Source organism: Heptranchias perlo, unplaced genomic scaffold, assembly GCF_035084215.1.
Source record: "Heptranchias perlo isolate sHepPer1 unplaced genomic scaffold, sHepPer1.hap1 HAP1_SCAFFOLD_594, whole genome shotgun sequence".
NCBI classification, from domain to species: Eukaryota; Metazoa; Chordata; class Chondrichthyes; order Hexanchiformes; family Hexanchidae; genus Heptranchias; species Heptranchias perlo.
In genome coordinates, this window is record NW_027139617.1 from 60,666 (window position 1) to 80,443 (window position 19,778).

Sequence of the window (19,778 nt, forward strand, 5' to 3'; positions counted from 1 at the left end):
ACTGACTGGTGTCTCTCAGTCCCTCTCTCTCAGGGAGATATCTGTACACTGACTGGTGTCTCTCAGTCCCTCTCTCTCAGGGAGATATCTGTACACTGACTGGTGTCTCTCAGTCCCTCTCTCTCAGGATGATATCTGTACACTGACTGGTGTCTCTCAGTCCCCCCTCTCTCAGGGAGATATCTGTACACTGACTGGTGTCTCTCAGTCCCTCTCTCTCAGGGAGATATCTGTACACTGACTGGTGTCTCTCAGTCCCCTCTCTCTCAGGGAGATATCTGTACACTGACTGGTGTCTCTCAGTCCCTCTCTCTCAGGGAGATATCTGTACACAGACTGGTGTCTCTCAGTCCCCTCTCTCTCAGGGAGATATCTGTACACTGACTGGTGTCTCTCAGTCCCTCTCTCTCAGGGAGATATCTGTACACTGACTGGTGTCTCTCAGTCCCTCTCTCTCAGGGAGATATCTGTACACTGACTGGTGTCTCTCAGTCCCCTCTCTCTCAGGGAGATATCTGTACACTGACTGGTGTCTCTCAGTCCCCTCTCTCTCAGGGAGATATCTGTACACTGACTGGTGTCTCTCAGTCCCCTCTCTCTCTCAGGGAGATATCTGTACACTGACTGGTGTCTCTCAGTCCCCTCTCTCTCTCTCAGGGAGATATCTGTACACTGACTGGTGTCTCTCAGTCCCCTCTCTCTCAGGGAGATATCTGTACACTGACTGGTGTCTCTCAGTCCCCTCTCTCTCTCAGGGAGATATCTGTACACTGACTGGTGTCTCTCAGTCCCCTCTCTCTCAGGGAGATATCTGTACACTGACTGGTGTCTCTCAGTCCCCTCTCTCTCAGGGAGATATCTGTACACTGACTGGTGTCTCTCAGTCCTCTCTCTCTCAGGGAGATATCTGTACACTGACTGGTGTCTCTCAGTCCCCTCTCTCTCAGGGAGATATCTGTACACTGACTGGTGTCTCTCAGTCCCCTCTCTCTCTCAGGGAGATATCTGTACACTGACTGGTGTCTCTCAGTCCCCTCTCTCTCCCTGTATCTCTGTGCTGACTGGTGATTGGAAACTGTGAACCTCCTTCTCCAATGCACTCAGGGAGAGTGGTTGTAAAATGGTGTCTTTACCTTCACAGACGGGGCAGCACTGTGTGGGGAGTTTGATGGGGTGGCTGCAGGCTGGGTTGTAACACGGTCTCCTCGAACAGCTGATGAATCCACTCGTACATTCACAGCGAGTACATGGGTCGTGGGAGCTCAGGAATTCCTGGCCGTTCAGGAACTCCTCCCCCATGTAATTACACCCTGGGGCAAAAAGGGGACAAGATTAGGAGATACAAGCGCATAGTGGGACTACTCCTCAACCAGCGATGCAGAAGGAGCCCCCAGGGGGAGGCTGGCCAGGAATCCCATCCCAAATCATCAAGAAATTCCCCAAATCAGCAGGAAAATTCCCCAAATCAGTAGGATTCCTGCAAAAATTCCTCCTTAGATATGGGGACGGTACCAGAGGACTGGAGGATTGCAAATGTTACACCCTGTTCACAGAAGGGGAGGGGGGTAAACCCAGCAATTACAGGCCAGTTAGTCTAACGTCGGTGGTGGGAAAACTTTGAGGCAACAATCCGGGACAGAATTAGTTGGCACTTGGAAAAGTCTGGGCAATAAATGAAAGTCAGCACGGGTTTGCTGAAGGAAAATCATGTTTGACTAACTTGATTGAGTTCTTTGAAGTAACGGAGAGGGTTGATGAGGGTAGTGTGGTTGATGTGTATATGGACTTTCAAAAGGCATTTGATAAAGTGCCACATAATAGACTTTTTAGCAAAATTAAAGCCCGTGGGATTAAAGGGACAGTGGCAGCATGGATACAAAAATTGGCTACGGGACAGAAAGCAGAGAGTAGTGGTGAACGGTTGTTTTTCAGACTGGAGGGAAGTTTACAGTGGTGTTCCCCAGGGGTCAGTGTTAGGACCACTGCTCTTTTTGATATTTATTAATAACCTGGACTCGGGTATCGAGGGTAGAATTTCAAAGTTTGCAGCTGACACGAAACTCAGAAATGTAGTAAACAATGAGGAGGATAGTAACAGACTTCAGGAGGACAGAGACAGACTGGTGAAATGGGCAGACACACGGCAGGTGGAATTTAACACAGAGAAGTGTGAAGTGATGCATTTTGGTCGGAAGAATGAGGAGAGGCAAAATAAACGAAATGGTCCAATTTTAAAGGGGGTGCAGGAACAGAGAGACCTGGGGGTGAATGTACACAAATCTTTGAAGGTGACAGGACAAGTTGAGAAGGCTGTTAAAAAAGCATATGGGATCCTGGGCTTTATTAACAGATGTGGAGATGCCGGTGATGGACTGGGGTTGACAATTGTAAACAATTTTACAACACCAAGTTATAGTCCAACGATTTCTCAGGTGAATGTTGTGGAAAACATTCACCTGAGGAAGGAGGAAGCCTCCGAAAGCTTGTGAATTTCAAATAAAATTGTTGGACTATAACTTGGTGTTGTAAAATTGTTTACAATTTATTAACAGAGGCATAGAGTCCAAAAGCAAGGAAGTTATGCTCAACCTTTATAAAACACTGGTTAGGCCCCAGCTGGAGGATTGTGTCCAATCCTGGTCACCGCTCTTTAGGAAGGATGTGAAGGCCTTAGAGAGGGTGCAGAGGAGATTTACTAGAATGGTCCCAGGGATGAGGGACTTCAGTTATGTGGAGAGACTGGAGAAGCTGGGATTGTTCTCCTGAGAGCAGAGAAGGTTAAGGGGAGATTTAATAGAGGTGTTCAAAATCATGAGGGGTTTTGTCAGAGTAAATAAGGAGAAACTGTTTCCAGTGGCAGGAGGGTCAGTAACCAGAGGATACAGATTTAAGGTGATTGGCAAAAAAGCCAGAGGCGAGATGAGAAAAAAAAATTTACGCAGCGAGTTGTTATGTTCTGGAATGCGCTGCCTGAAAGGGCGGTGGAAGCAGATTCAATAATTTTTTAAAAATTCGTTCATGGGATGTGGGCGTCGCTGGCGAGGTCGGCATTTGTTGCCCATCCCTAATTGCCCTTGAGAAGGTGGTGGTGAGCCGCCTTCTTGAACCGCTGCAGTCCGTGTGGTGAAGGTTCTCCCACAGTGCTGTTAGGAAGGGAGTTCCAGGATTTTGACCCAGCGACGATGAAGGAACGGCCGATATATTTCCAAGTCGGGATGGTGTGTGACTTGGAGGGGAACGTGCAGGTGGTGTTGTTCCCATGTGCCTGCTGCCCTTGTTCTTCTAGGTGGTAGAGGTCACGGGTTTGGGAGGTGCTGTCGAAGAAGCCTTGGCGAGTTGCTGCAGTGCATCCTGTGGATGGTACACACTGCAGCCACAGTACGCCGGGGGTGAAGGGAGTGAATGTTTAGGGTGGTGGATGGGGTGCCAATCAAGCGGGCTGCTTTGTCCTGGATGATGTCGAGCTTCGAATGTTGTTGGAGCTGCACTCATCCAGGCAAGTGGAGAGTATTCCATCACACTCCTGACTTGTGCCTTGTACATGGTGGAAAGGCTTTGGGGAGTCAGGAGGTGAATCACTCGCCGCAGAATACCCAGCCTCTGACCTGCTCTTGCAGCCACAGTATTTATATGGCTGGTCCAGTTAAGTTTCTGGTCAATGGTGACCCCCAGGATGTTGATGGTGGGGGATTCGGCGATGGTAATGCCGTTGAATGTCAAGGGGAGGTGGTTAGACTCTCTCTTGTTGGAGATGGTCATTGCCTGGCACTTGTCTGGCGCGAATGTTACTTGCCACTTATGAGCCCAAGCCTGGATGTTGTCCAGGTCTTGCTGCATGCGGGCTCGGACTGCTTCATTATCTGAGGGGTTGCGAATGGAACTGAACACTGTGCAATCATCAGCGAACATCCCCATTTCTGACCTTATGATAGAGCGAAGGTCATTGATGAAGCAGCTGAAGATGGTTGGGCCTAGGACACTGCCCTGAGGAACTCCTGCAGCAATGTCCTGGGGCTGAGATGATTGTCCTCCAACAACCACTACCATCTTCCTTTGTGCTAGGTATGACTCCAGCCACTGGAGAGTTTTCCTGAATTCCCATTGACGTCAATTTTACCAGGGCTTCTTGGTGCCACATTCGGTCAAATGCTGCCTTGATGTCAAGGGCAGTCACTCTCACCTCACCTCTGAAATTTAGCTCTTTTGTCCATGTTTGGACCAAGGCTGTAATGAGGTCTGGAGCCGAGTGGTCCTGGCGGAACCCAAACTGAGCATTGGGAGCAGGTTATTGGTGAGTAAGTGCCGCTTGATAGCACTGTTGACGACACCTTCCATCACTTTGCTGATGATTGAGAGTAGAGTAGACTGATGGGGCGGTAATTGGCCGGATTGGATTTGTCCTGCTTTTTGTGGACAGGACATACCTGGGCAATTTTCCACATTGTCGGGTAGATGCCAGTGTTGTAGCTGTACTGGAACAGCTTGGCTAGAGGTGCAGCTAGTTCTGGAGCACAAGACTTCAGCACTACAGCTGGGATGTTGTCGGGGCCCATAGCCTTTGCTGTATCCAGTGCACTCAGCCGTTTCTTGATATCACGTGGAGTGAATCGAATTGGCCGAAGACTGGTTTCTGTGATGATGGGGATATCGGGAGGAGGCCGAGATGGATCATCCACTCGGCACTTCTGGCTGAAGACAGTTGCAAACGCTTCAGCCTTGTCTTTTGCACTCACGTGCTGGACTCCGCCATCAATGAGGATGGGGATGTTTGCAGAGCCTCCTCCTCCCGTTAGTTGTTTAATTGTCCACCACCATTCACAACTGGATGTGGCAGGACTGCTGAGCTTTGATCTGATCCGTTGGTTGTGGAATCGCTTAGCTCTGGCTATAGCATGTTGCTTCTGCTGTTTAGCATGCATGTAGTCCTGAGTTGTAGCTTCACCAGGTTGGCACCTCATTTTTAAGTACGCCTGGTGCTGCTCCTGGCATGCTCTTCTACACTCCTCATTGAAACAGGGTTGATCCCCTGGTTTGTTGGTAATGGTAGAGTGAGGAATATGCCGGGCCATGAGGTTACAGATTGTGCTGGAATACAATTCTGCTGCTGCTGATGGCCCACAGCACCTCATGGATGCCCAGTTTTGAGCTGCTAGATCTGTTCTGAATCTATCCCATTTAGCACGGTGGTAGTGCCACACAACACGTTGGATGGTGTCCTCAGTGCGAAGACGGGACTTCATCTCCATGAGGACTGTGCGGTGGTCACTCCTACCAATACTGTCATGGACAGATGCATTTGCGACAGGTTGATTGGTGAGGACGAGGTCAAGTAAGTTTTTCCCTCATGTTGGTTCGTTCACCACCTGCCGCAGGCCCAGTCTGGCAGCTATGTCCTTCAGGACTCGGCCAGCTCGGTCAGTAGTGGTGCTACCGAGCCACTCTTGGTGATGGACATTGAAGTCCCCCACCCAGAGTACATTTTGTGCCCTTGCTACCCTCAGTGCTTCCTCCAAGTGATGCTCAACATGGAGGAGGACTGATTCATCAGCTGAGGGAGGACGGTAGGTGGTAATCAGCAGGAGGTTTCCTTGCCCATTGTTTGACCTGATGCCATGAGATTTCATGGGGTCCAGAGTCAATGTTGAGGACTCCCAGGGCCAATCCCTCCTGACTGTATATCACTGTACCACCACCTCTGGTGGGTCTGTCCTGCCAGTGGGACAGGACATACCCAGGGATGGTGATGGAAGAGTCTGGGACGTTGGCTGATAGGTATGATTCTGTGAGTATGGCTATGTCAGGCTGTTGCTTGACTGGTCTGTGGGACAGCTCTCCCAATTTTGGCACCAGTCCCCAGATGTTAGTGAGGAGGACTTTGCAGGGTCGACTGGGCTTGGTTTGCCTTTGTCGTGTCCGGTGCCTGGTGGTCTGATGCCGGGTGGTCCGTCCGGTTTTATTCTTATTATGACTTTTTTAGTGAGATTTTACAACTGAGTGGCTTGCTCGGCCATTTCAGAGGGCAATTAAGAATCAGCCACATTGCTGTGGGTCTGCAGTCACATATAGGCCGAGACCGGGTAAGGACGGCAGGTTTTCTTCCCTAAAGGACATTAGTGAACCAGATGGGTTTTATACGGTAGTTTTATGGCCATCATTACTGATACTAGTATTTTAATTCCAAATTTTATTTAATTAATTGAATTTAAATTCCCCAGTTGCCATGGCGGGATTTAAACTCATGACTCAGGATTACTAGTCCAGTAACATAACCACTATGCTACCGTACCTGTCTTTCAAAAGGGAATTGGATAAATACTTGAAGGGAAAAAATTTGCAGATCTGTGGGGAAAGGACATGGGAATGGGACTGATTGGATAGCTCTTTCAAAGAGTCAGCACAGGCCCGATGGGCTGAATGGCCTCCTCCTGTACTCTATCATTCTATGAATTCTATGAAATCAGCAGGAAACTACCCAAATTAGCAAGAAATCCCCCAAATCAGCAGGGAAAAAAAAACCCAAATCGGAGGTAACCACCAGCTCATCTTACTGGGTCTCAATTATTTTCCAGCTCTGCAGGATTTGACCCCAGGTCCCAGAGGGTGAAAGGTCAGTGTTTGACCCACTGCTCCAGCTAACCCCCGTGGAGATATATGAATTGTTTGTAGATCAGCGATTGTTGAAGCTGAATGAAGAGTAATTATAAAATCCCGTCTCTGTCCATACCATCACACGCTCTGCAGCACTGGGCCTGCACGGGAAAGGGACAGTCCAGCACAGGGCATGGCCTCTTCTCACAGGACACACTGCCCTCTCTGCACATACACACGTTACAGCTGTCTGAAGCATCAGCAAACTGCTCTCCGTTTGCAAATTCCTTTCCGCCAAGAAGGCAGCCTGCAAAGAAAGGACATCACAGAGAGATCGTCAGCCTGAGACACCAATCGCCTCTGCGACCCCAAATCTCACTCCGCACCCGGCCCCCCGCCTCGCTCCGCACCCGCCCCCCCCCGCCTCGCTCCGCACCCGGGCCCCCCGCCTCGCTCCGCACCCGCCCCCCCGGCCTCGCTCCGCACCCCCCGCCCCCCCCCGCCTCGCTCCGCACCCGGCCCCCCCGCCTCGCTCCGCACCCGGGCCCCCCGCCTCGCTCCGCACCCGGCCCCCCCCGCCTCGCTCCGCACCCGGCCCCCCCCCCGCCTCGCTCCGCACCCGGCCCCCCCCCCGCCTCGCTCCGCACCCGGCCCCCCCCCCGCCTCGCTCCGCACCCGGCCCCCCCCCGCCTCGCTCCGCACCCGGCCCCCCCCGCCTCGCTCCGCACCCGGCCCCCCCCGCCTCGCTCCGCACCCGGCCCCCCCCGCCTCGCTCCGCACCCGGCCCCCCCCCCGCCTCGCTCCGCACCCGGCCCCCCCCGCCTCGCTCCGCACACGGGCCCCCCCCCCGCCTCGCTCCGCACCCGGGACCCCCGCCTCGCTCCGCACCCGGCCCCCCCCGCCTCGCTCCGCACCCGGCCCCCCCCCCCGCCTCGCTCCGCACCCGGCCCCCCCCGCCTCGCTCCGCACCCGGGACCCCCGCCTCGCTCCGCACCCGGCCCCCCCCGCCTCGCTCCGCACCCGGCCCCCCCCGCCTCGCTCCGCACCCGGCCCCCCCCGCCTCGCTCCGCACCCGGCCCCCCCCCCCGCCTCGCTCCGCACCCGGCCCCCCCCGCCTCGCTCCGCACACGGGCCCCCCCCCTGCCTCGCTCCGCACCCGGGACCCCCGCCTCGCTCCGCACCCGGCCCCCCCCGCCTCGCTCCGCACCCGGGACCCCCGCCTCGCTCCGCACCCGGCCCCCCCCGCCTCGCTCCGCACCCGGCCCCCCCCCCCGCCTCGCTCCGCACCCGGCCCCCCCCGCCTCGCTCCGCACCCGGGACCCCCGCCTCGCTCCGCACCCGGCCCCCCCCGCCTCGCTCCGCACCCGGCCCCCCCCGCCTCGCTCCGCACCCGGCCCCCCCCCGCCTCGCTCCGCACCCGGCCCCCCCCGCCTCGCTCCGCACACGGGCCCCCCCCCTGCCTCGCTCCGCACCCGGGACCCCCGCCTCGCTCCGCACCCGGCCCCCCCCGCCTCGCTCCGCACCCGGGACCCCCGCCTCGCTCCGCACCCGGCCCCCCCCGCCTCGCTCCGCACCCGGCCCCCCCCCCCGCCTCGCTCCGCACCCGGCCCCCCCCGCCTCGCTCCGCACCCGGGCCCCCCGCCTCGCTCCGCACCCGGCCCCCCCCGCCTCGCTCCGCACCCGGCCCCCCCCGCCTCGCTCCGCACACGGGCCCCCCCCCTGCCTCGCTCCGCACCCGGGACCCCCGCCTCGCTCCGCACCCGGCCCCCCCCGCCTCGCTCCGCACCCGGGACCCCCGCCTCGCTCCGCACCCGGCCCCCCCCGCCTCGCTCCGCACCCGGCCCCCCCCCCCGCCTCGCTCCGCACCCGGCCCCCCCCGCCTCGCTCCGCACCCGGGCCCCCCGCCTCGCTCCGCACCCGGCCCCCCCGCCTCGCTCCGCACCCGGCCCCCCCCGCCTCGCTCCGCACCTGGGCCCCCCCCCCGCCTCGCTCCGCACCCGGCCCCCCCCATCATCTGGAGCTGGGAACTCCAATGGCCTTGTACAACATCAAGGAACGGATCAAGAAAGAGGCAGGGTTCGTTGCACATTAATCGTTAAAGTTTAAAAGCAGAATGAAGTGGCGAATAGGACGGGTTTTATAGAAGGAAGTCACCCTCTATAAAGGGGGTCCTGATGTGGAGTCACCCTCGATAAAGGGGGTCCTGATGGGGAGACACCCTCTATAAAGGGGGTCCAGATGGGGAGTCACCCTCTATAAAGGGGGTCCTGATGGGGAGACACCCTCTATAAAGGGGGTCCAGATGGGGAGTCACCCTCTATAAAGGGGGTCCTGATGGGGAGACACCCTCTATAAAGGGGGTCCTGATGGGGAGACACCCTCTATAAAGGGGGTCCTGATGGGGAGACACCCTCTATAAAGGGGGTCCTGATGGGGAGACACCCTCTATAAAGGGGGTCCTGATGGGGAGACACCCTCTATAAAGGGGGTCCTGATGGGTAGACACCCTCTATAAAGGGGGTCCTGATGGGGAGACACCCTCTATGAAGGGGGTCCTGATGGGGAGTCACCCTCTATAAAGGGGGTCCAGATGGGGAGTCACCCTCTATAAAAGGGGTCCTGATGGGGAATCACCCTCTATAAAGGGGGCCCTGATGGGGAGTCACCCTCTATAAAGGGGGCCCTGATGGGGTGAACCCCATGAAAACCTGGTTCCTTTCACAATGAACAATCCTTTACCATCACAGGTACGGCAGCAGTCCTGCAGGATGGGATGTGTACACTGGTGAGGGGCGCAGAGTTTCCTCTGACAGGTGATGGTGCCGTTATTACACATACAGGAACGGCACTTGTCCAACGGGTCGTAGAAACGCTCCATGTGTTTGTAGAGAACGGCAGAGTACAGACACTTAACCGGGGGAGCTAGAGGGGGCAAAGAGAAAAGGGCATCAGCTCACTGTAACGCCAATATACCCCGCACCCCTCACTGTAACACTGATATACCCCACACCCCTCACTGTAACACTGATATACCCCACACCCCTCACTGCAACACTGATATACCCCACACCCCTCACTGCAACACTGATATACCCCACACCCCTCACTGCAACACTGATATACCCCACACCCCTCACTGTAACACTGATATACCCCACACCCCTCAATATAACACTGATATACCCCACACCCCTCACTGCAACACTGATATACCCCACACCCCTCACTGTAACACTGATATACCCCACTCTGTTGCGCCTTCTCCAAAAATGCTAACACCCACCTGGACATTGGGGGCAGCAGTCGCCGGGTACAAGGAACGGGTCATTGCATGTGGGAGGTGGACATCTCTTCAACAGACACTGCACATTTCCATTCTATAAGGAGACAACATGTTACACAGGAAAAGTACAAAGCGAACTATAGTACGGGTGCGTCATGAGTGTGTAATTCTGAGTGTGTCAGGGAAATGGAAAAAGAGACACTGAGAGATTGGAGACAGAGGGAGATAGAGACACTGAGGGATTGGAGACAGAGGGAGAGAGAGACACTGAGGGATTGGAGACAGAGGGAGAGGGAGAGAGAGACACTGAGGGATTGGAGACAGAGGGAGAGAGAGACACTGAGGGATTGGAGACAGAGGGAGAGAGAGACACTGAGGGATTGGAGACAGAGGGAGAGAGAGACACTGAGGGATTGGAGACAGAGGGAGAGAGACACTGAGGGATTGGAGACAGAGGGAGAGGGAGAGAGAGACACTGAGGGATTGGAGACAGAGGGAGAGAGAGACACTGAGGGATTGGAGACAGAGGGAGAGAGAGACACTGAGGGATTGGAGACAGAGGGAGAGAGAGACACTGAGGGATTGGAGACAGAGGGAGAGAGAGACACTGAGGGATTGGAGACAGAGGGAGAGGGAGAGAGAGACACTGAGGGATTGGAGACAGAGGGAGAGAGACACTGAGGGATTAGAGACAGAGGGAGAGAGAGACACTGAGGGATTGGAGACAGAGGGAGAGGGAGAGAGAGACACTGAGGGACTGGAGACAGAGGGAGAGAGACACTGAGGGACTGGAGACAGAGGGAGAGAGACACTGAGGGATTAGAGACAGAGGGAGAGGGAGACACTGAGGAATTGGAGACAGAGGGAGAGAGACACTGAGGGATTGGAGACAGAGGGAGAGAGAGAGACACTGAGGGATTGGAGACAGAGGGAGAGAGACACTGAGGGATTAGAGACAGAGGGAGAGAGAGACACTGAGGAATTGGAGACAGAGGGAGAGAGACACTGAGGGATTAGAGACAGAGGGAGAGAGAGACACTGAGGAATTGGAGACAGAGGGAGAGAGACACTGAGGGATTGGAGACAGAGGGACAGAGAGAGACACTGAGGGATTGGAGACAGAGGGAGAGAGACACTGAGGGATTAGAGACAGAGGGAGAGAGAGACACTGAGGAATTGGAGACAGAGGGAGAGAGAGAGACACTGAGGGATTGGAGACAGAGGGAGAGAGAGAGACACTGAGGGATTAGAGACAGAGGGAGAGAGAGAGACACTGAGGGATTAGAGACAGAGGGAGAGAGAGAGACACTGAGGGATTGGAGACAGAGGGAGAGAGACACTGAGGGATTGGAGACAGAGGGAGAGAGACACTGAGGGATTGGAGACAGAGGGAGAGAGAGACACTGAGGGATTGGAGACAGAGGGAGAGAGACACTGAGGGATTAGAGACAGAGGGAGAGAGACACTGAGGGATTAGAGACAGAGGGAGAGAGACACTGAGGGATTGGAGACAGAGGGAGAGAGACACTGAGGGATTAGAGACAGAGGGAGAGAGACACTGAGGGATTGGAGACAGAGGGAGAGAGAGCCACTGAGGGATTGGAGACAGAGGGAGAGAGAGCCACTGAGGGATTGGAGACAGAGGGAGAGAGACACTGAGGGATTGGAGACAGAGGGAGAGAGACACTGAGGGATTGGAGACAGAGGGACAGAGACAGAGGAAGAGAGACGGGTACGGTAGCATAGTCGTTATGTTACTGGACTAATAATCCGGAGCTCATGAGTTCAAATTCCGCCACGGCAGCTGGGGAATTTAAATTCAATTAATTAAATAAAATCTGGAATTAAAATACGAGTATCAGTAATGGTGGCCATGAAGCTACCGGATTGTCGTAAAAAACCCATCTGGATCACTAATGTCCTCAAGGGAAGGAAGCCTGCCGTCCTTACCCGGTCTCGGCCTATATGTGACTCCAGACCCACAGCAATGTGGCTGATTCTTAATTGCCCTCTGAAATGGCCTAGCAAGCCACTCAGTTGTAAAATCTCACGAAAAAAAGTCATAATAAGAATAAAACCAGACGGACCGCCCAGCATTGGACCACCAGGCACCGGACACGACAAAGGCAAACCAAGCCCAGTCGACCCTGCAAAGTCCTCCTCACTAACATCTGGGGACTTGTGCCAAAATTGGGAGAGCTGTCCCACAGACCAGTCAAGCAACAGCCTGACATAGCCATACTCACAGAATCATACCTTTCAGCCAACGTCCCAGACTCTTCCATCACTATCCCTGGGTATGTCCTGTCCCACCGGCAGGACAGACCCACCAGAGGTGGTGGTACAGTGATATACAGTCAGGAGGGATTGGCCCTGGGAGTCCTCAACATTGACTCTGGACCCCATGAAATCTCATGGCATCAGGTCAAACATGGGCAAGGAAACCTCCTGCTGATTACCACCTACCGTCCTCCCTCAGCTGATGAATCAGTCATCCTCCATGTTGAACACCACTTGGAGGAAGCACTGAGGGTAGCAAGGGCACAGAATGTACTCTGGGTGGGGGACTTCAATGTCCATCACCAAGAGTGGCTCGGTAGCACCACTACTGACCGAGCTGGCCGAGTCCTGAAGGATATAGCTGCCAGACTGGGCCTGCGGCAGGTGGTGAGCGAACCAACACGAGGGAAAAACTTACTTGACCTCGTCCTCACCAATCAACCTGTTGCAAATGCATCTGTCCATGACAGTATTGGTAGGAGTGACCATCCAACGTGTTGTGTGGCACTACCACCGTGCTAAATGGGATAGATTCAGAACAGATCTAGAAGCTCAAAATTGGGCATCCATGAGGTGCTGTGGGCCATCAGCAGCAGCAGAATTGTATTCCAGTACAATCTGTAACCTCATGGCCCAGCATATTCCTCACTCGACCATTACCAACAAGCCAGGGGATCAACCCTGTTTCAATGAGGAGTGTAGAAGAGCATGCCAGGAGCAGCACCAGGCGTACTTAAAAATGAGGTGCCAACCTGGCGAAGCTACAACTCAGGACTACATGCATGCTAAACAGCAGAAGCAACATGCTATAGACAGAGCTAAGCGATTCCACAACTAACGGATCAGATCAAAGCTCTGCAGTCCTGCCACATCCAGTCGTGAATGGTGGTGGACAATTAAACAACTAACGGGAGGAGGAGGCTCTGTAAACATCCCCATTCTCAATAATGGCGGAGTCCAGCACGTGAGTGCAAAAGACAAGGCTGAAGCGTTTGCAACCATCTTCAGCCAGAAGTGCCGAGTGGATGATCCATCTCAGCCTCCTCCCGATATCCCCACCATCACAGAAGCCAGTCTTCAGTCAATTCGATTCACTCCACGTGATATCAAGAAACGGCTGAGTGCACTGGATACAGCAAAGGCTATGGGCCCCGACAACATCCCAGCTGTTGTGCTGAAGTCTTGTGCTCCAGAACTAGCTGCACCTCGAGCCAAGCTGTTCCAGTACAGCTACAACACTGGCATCTACCCGACAATGTGGAAAATTGCCCAGGTATGTCCTGTCCACAAAAAGCAGGACAAATCCAATCCGGCCAATTACCGCCCCATCAGTCTACTCTCAATCATCAGCAAAGTGATGGAAGGTGTCGTCGACAGTGCTATCAAGTGGCACTTACTCACCAATAACCTGCTCACCGATGCTCAGTTTGGGTTCCGCCAGGACCACTCGGCTCCTGACCTCATTACAGCCTTGGTCCATACATGGACAAAAGAGCTGAATTCCAGAGGTGAGGTGAGAGTGACTGCCCTTGACATTAAGGCAGCATTTGACCGAGTGTGGCACCAAGGAGCTCTCGTGAAATTGAAGTCAATGGGAATCGGGGGGAAAACTCTCCAGTGGCTGGAGTCATACCTAGCACAAAGGAAGATGGTAGTGGTTGTTGGAGGCCAATCATCTCAGCCCCTGGGCATTGCTGCAGGAGTTCCTCAGGGCAGTGTCCGAGGCCCAACCATCTTCAGCTGCTTCATCAATGACCTTCCCTCCATCATAAGGTCAGAAATGGGGATGTTTGCTGATGATTGCACAGTGTTCAGTTCCATTCACAACCCCTCAAATAATGAAGCAGTCTGAGCCCGCATGCAGCAAGACCTGGACAACATCCAGGCTTGGGCTGATAAGTGGCAAGTAACATTCGCGCCAGACAAGTGCCAGGCAATGACCATCTCCAACAAGAGAGAGTCTAACTACCTCCCCTTGACATTCAACGGCATTACCATCGCCGAATCCCCCACCATCAACATCCTGGGGGTCACCATTGACCAGAAACTTAACTGGACCAGCCATATAAATACTGTGGCTACAAGAGCAGATCAGAGGCTAGGTATTCTGCGGCGAGTGACTCACCTCCTGACTCCCCAAAGCCTTTCCACCATCTACAAGGCACAAGTCAGGAGTTTGATGGAATACTCTCCACTTGCCTGGATGAGTGCAGCTCCAACAACACTCAAGAAGCTCAACACCATCCAAGATAAAGCAGCCCGCTTGATTGGCACCCCATCCACCACCCAAAACATTCACTCCCTTTACCACCGGCGCACCGTGGGTGCAGTGTGTACCATCCACTGGATGCACTGCAGCAACTCGCCAAGGTTTCTTCGACAGTACCTCCCAAACCCGCGACCTCTCCCACCTAGAAGGACAAGAGCAGCAGGCACATGGGAACAACACCACCTGCACGTTCCCCTCCGAGTCACACACCATCCCGACTTGGAAATATATCGCCGTTCCTTCATCGTCGCTGGGTCAAACTCCTGGAACTCCCTTCCTAACAGCACTGTGGGAGAACCTTCACCACACGGACTGCAGCGGTTCAAGAAGACGGCTCACCACCACCTTCTCAAGGGCAATTAGGGATGGGCAATAAATGCCGGCCTCGCCAGCGACGCCCACATCCCATGAACGAATGAAAAAAAGACACTGAGGGATTGGAGACAGAGGGACAGAGAGACACTGAGGGATTGGAGACAGAGGGAGAGAGACACTGAGGGATGGGAGACAGAGGGAGAGAGACACTGAGGGATGGGAGACAGAGGGAGAGAGACACTGAGGGATGGGAGACAGAGGGAGAGAGACACTGAGGGATGGGAGACAGAGGGAGAGAGACACTGAGGGATGGGAGACAGAGGGAGAGAGACACTGAGGGATGGGAGACATAGGGAGAGAGACACTTTTTCTTCCATCACTTATCAAGCTGACTGAAGTTCTGCCTCTTTTGATCAGGGCAGAAGTCCCTCCATACTCACGATGCAGTGACATTCTTTGCACTTGTTGGTGGGGTGTGGAAAATCAGCACCATTGGGGTACTCCTTCCCAGCAAAGTGACAACCTGCAGAGAGACACAGACAGAGCACGGCTCAGAAACATTCTCTGCAGCTTCCCCGGACCTCTCTTTACTGGGTCCGTGATCACAGTCTGGAAGTTTCACCAAGCTGGGACACCCTCCCCCAATCTGAGCTGTCTGCCCCTCAGTCAGTCCGCCTGTCCCTCAGTCAGTCCGTCTAGCTGTCCAGACGTCCGCCCGTCTAGCTGTCAGTCTGCCCGTCCCTCCTCAACAGCGCATCACATTACCGTTGCAGTTGTTTTGACAGCAGGATCCAGATAGCGGGTAGGAGCAGAGGGCACTGATACAGTCCCTGTTCTCACAGGTCACCTGACCATTCAAACAGGCACATTCCTGGCACGGGTTCATGGGGTTTGGGAATCGCTGGCCATCCAATAATATTCGCTCCTCGAACAGGCAGTCTGCAGACAAAAGCACAAGGTGCCCATCACTCAGGGCCTTTACTCCACTCTCCCCTCTTCCATCCCACTCAGCCCCCACCACCTGACTGGATTTTCCCCCTCCCCAACTCTAATGGAACTGTACCCCAGTGAGAGTCAGTGTGTGTGAAACTGTAACCCAGTGAGGGTCAGTGTGTGTGGAACTGTACCCCAGTGAGAGTCAGTCCCTGTCGAACTGTACCCCAGTGAGAGTCAGTCCCTGTGGAACTGTACCCCAGTGAGAGTCAGTCCCTGTGGAACTGTACCCCAGTGAGAGTCAGTCCCTGTGGAACTGTACCCCAGTGAGAGTCAGTCCCTGTGGAACTGTAACCCAGTGAGGGTCAGTGTGTGTGGAACTGTACCCCAGTGAGAGTCAGTCCCTGTCGAACTGTACCCCAGTGAGAGTCAGTCCCTGTGGAACTGTACCCCAGTGAGAGTCAGTCCCTGTGGAACTGTACCCCAGTGAGAATCAGTCCCTGTGGAACTGTAACCCAGTGAGAGTCAGTCCCTGTGGAACTGTGACACAGTGAGAGTCAGTCCCTGTGGAACTGTACCCCAGTGAGGGTCAGTGTCTGTGGAACTGTACCCCAGTGAGGGTCAGTGTCTGTGGAACTGTACCCCAGTGAGGGTCAGTCCCTGTGGAACTGTACCCCAGTGAGGGTCAGTGTCTGTGGAACTGTACCCCAGTGAGAGTCAGTCCCTGTGGAACTGTACCCCAGTGAGAGTCAGTGCCTGTGGAACTGTACCCCAGTGAGAGTCAGTCCCTGTGGAACTGTACCGCAGTGAGGGTCAGTGTCTGTGGAACTGTACCCCAGTGAGAGTCAGTCCCTGTGGAACTGTACCCCCGTGAGGGTCAGTGTCTGGGGAAAGTAAATCAGGGCATTAAGGGACAAAATACATTAACCAGGTCCCTGGGATGGGCAAAAGATCTAAGAAGCTGCATCCCCTCGGGACATTGCTGGTCCTGGAACATCAGCTCCCCAGTCCCTTCCTGTTACTGTCTGAGCTTGAACATGTAATCTCAACAACTCGCTCATTTACAGATCGAAATGACCTAATCTGATCGCCACTGTTGGCTGCGACACTGACTCCACCCACCAAACTGAAGGGCAAGAGCGAAAACACTTGGAATGGAGCAGTGTTGACCATCTCCTTCCCTCACTGCCCCTACCCTCAAACCCCAGGCTCTGCCCTTACCTGGACACTTTGGGCAGCATTGGCCTGCCTTCCTCTCGGGTCTGGTGCAGGTGATGGGGGGACAGACTGTCGGGAGGCACTGAACTGTCCCACTCTGCCAGGAAAGAAACATCAAGTCTGGATTTAAGGATGGTCCAGAAATTTACCATTCACCAAACCCAGTGCAGCTACTAGAGATCGTTAGACGTCCAATCCACCATCACCCACTGCCCACCGACATCCAGACCCAAATAAAGAGACTGATACCGCCACACTCACACACGCCCTCCCTCCGCCGCAGGCCATCCGCACCCCACTCCTCCCCGCGCCTCCGCCCCCTCCCCGCGCCTCCGCCCCCTCCCTCCCTCACCAGCCCCCTCCCTCCCTGTGCTTCCGCCCCCCTCCCTCCCTCTCTCGCCTGAGTGCCCGCCCCCCTCCCTCTCTCACACATGCACACAGTCCACAGTGGACAGTCGGAGAGCGGGGGAGCTGGCCTCACCTGACAGCGACAGTTCTGACACGGATTGTCTGGATCGATGAACTCCTGCCTGTTCCTGTACTGTCGCTCGTTGTATGTACATCTGTCACAGGACGGACAGCAATTGCCTAGGAAACAAATGCTCTGGCAAATTAGATCAAACATCTGTGTTGCACTCGAGGGGAGGGAAGTGGTGATAATCTGTCTCCTGCTGTAAGTTTTGAACCAAGTCAACATCTGCAGCAGACCCTCCGCCCGACCCACCGACCTCCGCCCGACCTCCGCCTGACCCACCAACCTCCGCCTGACCCACCGACCCTCCGCCCGACCCACCGACCCTCCGACCTCCGCCCGACCCACCGACCTCCGCCTGACCCACCGACCTCCGCCTGACCCACCGACCCTCCGCCCGACCCTCCGACCTCTGCCCGACCCACCGACCTCCGCCCGACCCACCGACCTCCGCCCGACCCATCGACCCTCCGCCTGACCCACCGACCCTCCGCCCGACCCTCCGACCTCTGCCCGACCCACCGACCTCCGCCCGACCCACCGACCTCCGCCCGACCCACCGACCTCCGCCCGACCCACCGACCTCCGCCCCACCCATCGCCCGACCCGACCCTCTGCCTGACCCACCGACCTCCGCCCGACCCACCGACCTCCGCCCGACCCTCCGCCCGACCCACCGACCTCCGCCCGACCCACCGACCTCCGCCCGACCCACCGACCTCCGCCCGACCCATCGCCCGACCCGACCCTCCGCCTGACCCACCGACCTCCGCCCGACCCTCCGCCCGACCCTACACCTGACCATGTGACCCTACGTTTGAAAGATGAAAGGTCCCTCTCTCTGCTGGCAGTCTGACCCTGGTCACTGACCGGTTGTGACACGTACCGATGGTTGTGGTGGGATGTGAGCAGGTGACAGGTGGGCACTGCCTCGGTCTGCAGGCGCTGTCACCATTAACGCAAGTACAGGTTGTACATGAGGTCTCCTCCAGCTCCCAGTCAACTCCATCTTCATACTCCAGGCCCTGCACAACGCACACTGTCAGAAGAAGCACACACACAATGTCAGAGGGTCGGGACCCGGGACCCGGGGTCAAACTCACGCCAGACATTGGGAGAGCCACGATCTACCTGTCAACACAAGTGCTGCCAAACACGGGGCACCACAGGTTGTGGGTGAAGACACACTGGCAATGGCTCACCAGGCCAGAGGTCAGGTAGACTGCATTCCGTGCCCCCGCCGGACCTGAGCTCAACCGGCCTGGATTGCTGGGTTCAGGTGGTCACTAGTCTGTGCCCAAAGCTCCCCGGACACGGTGGTGGGGTGGGGGGGGGGCGAGAACAAGGGACTCAGAGGGGTGGGGAGAACACGGGACTCGGGGGGGGAGAACACGGGACTCGGGGGGGGAGAACACGGGACTCGGGGGGGGAGAACACGGGACTCGGGGGGGAGAACACGGGACTCAGCGGGGGGAGAACACGGGACTCGGGGGGGGAGAACACGGGACTCGGGGGGGGAGAACACGGGACTCGGGGGGGAGAACACGGGACTCGGGGGGGGAGAACACGGGACTCGGGGGGGAGAACACGGGACTCGGGGGGGGAGAACACGGGACTCAGGGGGGGAGAACACGGGACTCGGGGGGGAGAACACGGGACTCGGGGGGAGAACACGGGACTCGGGGGGGGGGGGAGAACAGGACTCGGGGGGGGGGGAGAGAACACGGGACTAAATGGGTGGGGGAGAGAACACGGGACTCGGAGGGGGGGAGGAAAACACGGGACTCGGGGTGGGGAGAACACGGGACTCGGCGGGGGGAGAACACGGGACTCGGCGGGGGGAGAACACGGGACTCGGCGGGGGGAGAACACGGGACTCGGCGGGGGGAGAACACGGGACTCCGCGGGGGGGGAGAACACGGGACTCGGGGGGGGGGAGAACACGGGACTCGGGGGGGGAGAACACGGGACTCGGGGGGGGAGAACACGGGACTCGGGGGGGGGAGAACACGGGACTCGGGGGGGGGGAGAACACGGGACTCGGGGGGGGAGAACACGGGACTCGGGGGGGGGAGAACACGGGACTCGGGGGGGGAGAACACGGGACTCGGGGGGGGGAGAACACGGGACTCGGGGGGGAGAACGCGGGACTCGGGGGGGAGAACACGGGACTCGGGGGGGGAGAACACGGGACTCGGGGGGGAGAACACGGGACTCGGGGGGGGAGAACACGGGACTCGGGGGGGGGAGAACACGGGACTCGGGGGGGGGAGAACACGGGACTCGGGGGGGAGAACACGGGACTCGGGGGGGGGAGAACACGGGAATCGGGGGGGAGAACACGGGACTCGGGGGGGAGAACACGGGACTCGGGGGGGGGGAGAACACGGGACTCGGGGGGGGGAGAACACGGGACTCGG

At 56.4% G+C, this 19,778-nt stretch overlaps 1 protein-coding gene across 1 annotated transcript in view; it reads right to left on the reverse strand.

Annotated features, from left to right (window-relative positions):
* The window catches only part of kcp (kielin cysteine rich BMP regulator), a gene marked incomplete at its 5' end in the record, with an annotated part of 133,848 nt that overhangs the window by 60,589 nt on the left and 53,481 nt on the right, over nucleotides 1–19,778 (reverse strand). The window contains 9 exons of the mRNA XM_067980480.1: nucleotides 1,134–1,310; nucleotides 6,725–6,895; nucleotides 9,328–9,510; nucleotides 9,872–9,965; nucleotides 15,176–15,258; nucleotides 15,501–15,674; nucleotides 16,890–16,983; nucleotides 17,368–17,474; nucleotides 18,245–18,397. Of these exons, the coding sequence (XP_067836581.1) occupies nucleotides 1,134–1,310; nucleotides 6,725–6,895; nucleotides 9,328–9,510; nucleotides 9,872–9,965; nucleotides 15,176–15,258; nucleotides 15,501–15,674; nucleotides 16,890–16,983; nucleotides 17,368–17,474; nucleotides 18,245–18,397 (1,236 nt within the window). The remainder of the gene's footprint in view (nucleotides 1–1,133; nucleotides 1,311–6,724; nucleotides 6,896–9,327; nucleotides 9,511–9,871; nucleotides 9,966–15,175; nucleotides 15,259–15,500; nucleotides 15,675–16,889; nucleotides 16,984–17,367; nucleotides 17,475–18,244; nucleotides 18,398–19,778) is intronic.